Genomic DNA, 7,256 nt, shown 5'->3' on the forward strand with positions numbered 1-7,256 from the left:
AGGATCCCTTGTACATAATTAATATGCAGAGGGATGCTAAATATAGTTCATTTGAGGAACTGACCCCAAAATAAAGAAAGATTCAGAACTAAATCGGTTTATGGAGAGTATAGCCCAGTAAACGGATATTACACTTCAACTAATATGGTACGATCGCTAAAATGGCATGAAGGCATAAAATCAGGTCTCCAGGAGTCGTTTTTTGATAATTCAAGATTCATGCAGTAGAGGTCGCATTAACTCAACAACTGAAGTCAAGGCCAGTCTGGAAATGCTATGCGGAACTGACAACCCTTTAGGTTAGGTGAATATTCACTTCGTCTGGTGTAGGCTACCTCACAGACATAGACAGTCCTGGAAGGAATAGGTTGCGCCATTTATAACAGTTTATTGATCATGAAGTAGGTAACGATCAACATAAAAACACGACTCGGAACTATAAAACTGACCTTTTTATATACATTCGTAAACGTTCGGTACATTATTTCCTGTTAATGGTCCCAAATAAGTCATAACTGAATTTGCAAAAAAGTTTATTTTTATAAACTATAGGCATCACTGTCGGTTGATGTTCCTAGAATTACTTTGTTGTCCTCTCTGTGTCCTCGTCAGGTAAAAAGGGATACACCCACTGTAATTTTTAAGAAAACTTTGTGGTCTGATATACATATAAAATATTATAAATTAGTCAATATTAGCGCCTATTTCAGAACCAGTGTCAACACAATGCATATAATGCAATGCCAAAAAAAGAAGAAGCCAATAACCTATATTCAAGAATATATATTATCTCTCTCTAATAGTATTGAATAATATTCACATATGATACAGTCATACATTGTGTTAGCGCACATTATTCTGTGTTAGCACTCAACTGTGTTAGCACACATTCTATCGACATGTGTCTGAACAGTCTATAAAGAAAACAACGTTTGCCAACCTCTTCACTAATATAGATTTTGGAGGCCTATTCATCTGCATGGATTAGGCGGAGTTTCCTAACGGAATAGCACACGTACTAATGGGCATAACATCTGCGATAAATCAAATTGAATAGTCTTGGCCTATGTGTTTGGATTCTGCGCACGAGTATGAGGTGAATTTAGGACGAGCTTTACAAAGCCTTACAGCGTGGATAAAAGAATAATAGAATAGCTCAACTATTCTAAATCACCCAGACTAATCTATTTTTCAGAAGTGCGCAATCAATGTAGAGATTGTGCCAAGCAATCTATCAAATGTAAGATATAAGGTAGGCTATGAATTAGCTATTGGTTTTTTGACAAGCCTATATGCATTAACCTATAAAATGTAAAAGTATTGTAGCCTACATTATGGAGATTACGTTATATTTGACTGATACTGAATTAAAAGCAATAATTTAAAATCAGCATATGTTGCATATAAAATCCATCATATATTGTAGCCTTGATAAATGCAGGCGTGAATTTATCGTAGGACGTTTAAGGGATGGTTCGATGTCGAGCTTAGTGGGAAATATCAGGAGTATGAATCTGAATACAAACAAAGGTCAACGATGATACCAAGAAATGAAAGCTTATAAGAGAAAAGCACTCATGTCTAGACAATTAGACAGGGCATGGCCCTGTAGCTTTAACGCTAGAGTGATGGGAGAGGCTGCGCGTTCACAACACCCCCCTCCACCCCCCGAGAGCGCGCATGAAATGCTGGCCAAAGTCGACCGGGAGGAGAAAACATCCTTCGGGCTGCTCGGCATCTCAACGGGAGAAACATGTTTCCTCCACCATCGAGCCTTAATGTAGTACACGCCAGCAAAAACAATGTAAGCGGATTTACTATATGCGAAGAGCATACTTCAAGCGACTGTTAACTATTGTTGTATTATTTCCCAAAAGTGCCCGACGATCACAGAGCCAATACGGATAGGAAAACCTACTACCGCACAGGTAAGACCCTCTTCATAAAAGACAAGCCCAAGGGTGTTGTGCGTTCACAGTAAGGAAATGGTAGACTACCCGAACAGCATTTTGCATTTATTGCATGCAACGCCAAAATGTTTTTTGTTTTTTTTTGTCTGGAAAAAAACTAACTTACTATATTGTAGTTCACATATTTTAAACCTAATTAACCTTGCTATGGATATATTTACACCGGGAAGAAGTATGAAGTCTGCTTTTCAGAACCAAGGACAGAGAAGTCGCATCAGTTAGCAATCAAAACAAATATGATAAAGTACATACAATAAATGTGAGCTATAATAGTATGAATCAGTGTTGCCATGTTTTCTGTTGGCTATTTTTGCACCTTCCGTAGTTCAATAAACACAGACAGATCGTTTAGATTACAAAGCCTCATTATAAAGCCTCATTCTCTTTCGAGTTATTTGATGCAAAAGTAAAAATATGTTATACTGTACGGAATATATAATGAATTGATACATATTGTGTCACAGTCACACTCTCTGTCAGATACATTTATTTTATTATTTTCCACTTAGACATTTAACATCCATTAAACAATGCCTGCTTTGAAAAACTAAAATATGATATTAATTAAAATTATATTTCTGCACAGGTTCTGAAATGGAAGCGACGCACATTCTCTGGCTCGTTCTGTGGACAGTTATTGCTGGGATTGCACGAGCATGCCCCGAGGTGTGCAGCTGTCAGGATAAACGTCTTACTTGTGCAAACGTACAGCTGATGGAGGTGCCTGTGAGGCTTCCCTCCAATATGAAGTCTATAAGTCTCACCGCCAACACGATCACCATATTAAAGTCGACTGACTTTTTGACTGTCCTCAACTTGACTTCCCTATGGCTCGCCCACAACAAGATCTCGACCATACAGAGGGGCACCCTCGCTCCTCTGGTCCAGCTCCGCAACTTGGATCTCAGCTATAATAAGATTGTCCATTTCCCATGGGAGGAATTTCTCAACCTCACCTCCCTACAGGTGCTGAAAATCAACAACAACAACATTGTCAGCTTGCCCAGCAATGCCTTCGCCAACCTCAAAGACCTGAGGTCCCTGCGCATCGACAGCAACAAATTCACCACAATCGAGCAGGGGACGTTTGACGCCCTGCCCTTGATGTCCCACTTACAGATCAACAACAACCCATTCACCTGCTCCTGCAAGCTGGAGTGGCTGAGCGATTGGATTGCAACGTCGGAGATCACACTCCCAGGGCCTGAGGCTACCTGCGTGGCCCCGGAGCAGCTGAAAGGTGCGCTGGTGGCAAAAATCCCCAAATTGGATTGCGTGGCCCCAACAGTCGGAATAACCTACCAGCCTGACATCGAGAACACTGAGCTCTATGAGGGCTTCATGCTAATCCTGACCTGTGAGTCCAAAGGGAACCCCAGGCCAGACCTTAAGTGGGAGATACTTGCTGGAAACCAGTACATAGAGTTCAGTTTGACCACTGGAGGCACCAGGAAAAATGACCAGCCATTGAATGCTCAACAGTTTGGAAATCGTTTCCTGGTGTTTCCAAATGGTACTCTCATCATCCCCCACATGAGCAAAAAGGAAGAGGGAAACTACAGCTGCTTAGCCATCAACGAGGTGGGCAGGGCAGTGAGCTCTGTCAGAGTGGCAGTCGCTGGTACACAGAAACACGCCACCAACTCCATGCTGGACGAAACAGGAGATAAGTTTAGCCATCACACAGGCTCCAAGACCTCCGATAACAGCGCAATCAGCCAGCCCAAGTCTGAAGAAGAGTCTGATGTGTTTACTGGATCAACTGACATCACAGATAATGAGGCAGAACAGTACAACAAAGACCTGATATTTGCCAACAAATGTGGTGTGAATGATGGCACCCACTACATCTCCAACCATGCCTTCAATCTGAGCTCGGATGAGCTGAAGCAGTACTCATTTGATTTTGGCGTCATTGCGTTGGAGGTATCAGAGACCGAAGCCAAGGTCCAGCTAAATCCTCTTCAATTGCCCAACACCAAGGCCACACTACACGTCCTCAGCCCTTCCCAAGAACTTGAAACCGTGAACAAAGAACCTTTTTACCTTTACCAAACTGCAGCCAGTAAAGTCCCTCTAGACCTATTGTACTTGTGCACAAAAACTGGCAATGGTCATTCTGTAGTACAGTGGTCAAGGATAGAGGAGGGTATCAATGCTTATCGCTTTAAGGGCCTTCAGCCAGGCACCAACTACACACTCTGCCTCACATATGGGGGCGCAGACTGCCAGGTCCAAGTTGTCTTCACGACCCGGAAGAAGATCCCATCCTTATTGATCATAGTGGCGGTCAGCATATTTCTGCTGGTGCTGGCCACCATCCCCTTGCTGACCGCCACGTGCTGTCACTTATTATTCAAATACCAAGGGAAGACGTACAAGCTGATCATGAAAACACAGAATCCGGATCAGATGGAGAAGCAGGTGGCTGCCGATTTTAATCCCAGTGCGTCTTTTGTGAAATCTGAGAACTATAATGTCAGCGAGTTTGGTGAGGATGATGGGGATGTTGAGGTGGAAGGAGAGGTGGGAGATGAGGAAGAGGGCGAGGAAGGAGACACGGAGGGTAGTGTAGTTGCTGAATCTATCCCTGTGTCCCAGTCCAAAACGAACCAGGAGGAGTTCGAAGTGTGCTCCGAATACAGCGATCGGCTACCTCTTGGGGCAGAGGCGGTAAACATCGCAGAAGAAATCAATGGCAACTACAAACAGCCTGTCCCTTGACCCTGCAGCCTGGGAGCCTCAAAACGGAAGCGAGTACGTGTTGCCAGCCTGTAAAATATTTTTTTTCTCACCAGATTTTATAACAGGTAACTTCTACCGGTCTTTCTTGCGTAATGTTAGAGCCAAAGGCGGTTTGCCCCGTTTAACATTCAAAGAATGGCTGTTAAAAACAACAATGCTTTACACGTATAGTGTTCTTTATACACATATAGTGTTGACTGGGATACACACCTGTTATAAAATGCCTTACATTTGGCGTCACATGTACGTATGTGATCATTCTGTTTGATTCAAACAGGGTCCGAACACTGGATTTATTTGTTTTGAAAGCAAACCAAATTTGAAATTTTAACAAGTAAAATTGCCTTCGGACAATTAAAAATAAAAGTAAAATAAGTATCCCATGAGATCTGATAAAAGCAGAAGAAATTAAGAATTTAGGTTCAATTCATTCCGAACTCGTGAGTTTAATTCCATTATTCTGGACTAAAATCTAAATTCGTTTTTTACTCGTCTGACAGTAAAACAGGCTGTAAAATCCCAGTCATTGCCAACACACAGTGTTACACGTACTGTGGATTTACAAAAATGTAGCCTAGGTAAGTTTAAGATTTGATATTTTCTGAAATATTAAACAGGCTATTTTTCTTTGCATAGCCTATATTTGTCGGTGGCATGTCACACATAGGCAGTTTTTTATATTTACATTTATAGCGCATATGACTTTTATGTGCTTGTCGTTGTGTGCTGTAAACTCGATAACATACATTTTTTATTGTAGCCTTCTCCCTAAAAACGAAGAAAAAATTTAAATACGTCTGACGGATTTGAGTGTAATGTGAATCTACGCATAGCGGGTTTTACATGCCTAACTGTAATGTTTTAAATATCTCCCATCCCTTCACCTCTTTTGATATGAATTAATGTAGCCTACGTGAAATGAATAAAACAATATTGAACGTGACATTTGCATTCCTGCAGTTTTGTCGTTTGGCAACTCACATAGCATATAATGTGTAATGCGCAGACATTTTACTTATGAAATACAACTTGAAATATAATTTATAGGCTTTGGTCAGAAAAGTCTTGTTGTAGTGCTAACTACAGGCTACGCGAATCCAAATGATTTTGAAAAAGGAAATTAACATGATTTATTTGTGGCTTTGGAGGCTCTTTGTGTGTGGGCTTTTTATCAAGCCGATTTATTGTAGCTAATGGCGAATACATAAAACATGAACTTGAAAAATTTTGACATAAATAATTTGTTTTCATTTTTTGATTTCATAATCAATTTCCGCATGTGCGTATTCTCCGATTCAAGGACAAAACATTATTCAAGTTTCAGATTAGTGCATGCGACCAGAATAAGCATATTTTCTTCGCATCTTACTGGAAAAACTCCTGCTTTGAAAGCAAAACGAAATTCTTCCAATTTGGTTGTTTTTAAATGCTTTAAAAATGCACAGTAAATAGACAACTGCAATATTTTTTTAATCAGATGGACGACTATTTCACTCATGAGTTTCAATAGACTATTAGCCTATGTTAATGTACATCCGGGTTTTTTATTTGCCCTACCTTTAGTGTGATTTTACTGGACTTGCCGTTATAAACTCGCAACTGTACTTGATTTTCACTCAAAAACGCAATTGACAAGAGGACCACGTTCAGACGCACACCATTTTCTTAAAGCCTTTTCAAGTGCAAGCTTCGTAATTTGAATACAAATATTCTACGTTGTTTTAAAGCGGCTGTGTTTGGGCGATTTTTGCACATAGATAATTATACCTAGTGGTATAGCTACGTATAGTAGGCCAAAATACGTCATGCATAATTATATGTAGTGGACGGGGCGTATTTACACGGTACAATGTTTTCACTGTAACATTGCCGCTGTGATGGTCACGTTTCCACATGTTAAATGGCCACGGTTTTGGGACATTTATTGGCAAATAAGTGAAATAACTTTTTTGTTTTGAACTCTTTAATTCTAATCGCAGTTAACCGTCATCAGTGTTTGATGTCCAAGGCACTTTGGAGCTCACAGGCATCATATAAGGGCAACAATTAGTGAAGTATTGGACAATACAATATTACCTTTGACCCTGAGACAAAACTGTAAAGGAAGTAAAGTAAAACAAAAGCTACTGATGAAAAAGTGTTACCACAATAAACACTCACAAAATAAGAAAAATAAAAGTATCCATATAATATTGCTTTTCTTAAAAAACAACAACAACTTGTCACAATCGGCAATGCGTAGGCCTACTATATATCCAATACTATATTACACAGGCTAAATTTAAAATAGAAGAATAATGAAAATATTAGTCTTAAAAACCTTGGTTCAGTTTGGAATGGAGTGCATCATTAGCTATATCTTCTCTGGTAGTAGTTCTGGATGAGTGCTTCAAGAAAACACCGCAGGAGTGGATCAATATGGGAAAACAATTTCAGAGCTGGAGCATTCATGACAGGAAGCTGCAGGCAGCGGCTTCTACAGCTCCAAACAAATAATCTTAAGTGGAAGTTCACCAATGCAAAGCATTTACAGCACCTTAA

At 40.1% G+C, this 7,256-nt stretch overlaps 1 protein-coding gene across 1 annotated transcript; it reads left to right on the top strand.

The window, feature by feature from the left end:
* Positions 1 to 1,868: 1,868 nt before the first annotated feature.
* Positions 1,869 to 5,658, top strand: LOC133131413 (immunoglobulin superfamily containing leucine-rich repeat protein 2-like). The gene is made up of 2 exons (XM_061246775.1): positions 1,869 to 1,928; positions 2,557 to 5,658. Exon 2 carries the CDS (start codon positions 2,565 to 2,567, stop codon positions 4,692 to 4,694), a length of 2,130 nt encoding a protein of 709 aa, XP_061102759.1. The 5' UTR covers positions 1,869 to 1,928; positions 2,557 to 2,564; the 3' UTR covers positions 4,695 to 5,658.
* Positions 5,659 to 7,256: the final 1,598 nt, after the last annotated feature.

The sequence above is a fragment of the Conger conger genome, chromosome 6, assembly GCF_963514075.1.
Source record: "Conger conger chromosome 6, fConCon1.1, whole genome shotgun sequence".
NCBI lineage: Eukaryota > Metazoa > Chordata > Actinopteri > Anguilliformes > Congridae > Conger > Conger conger.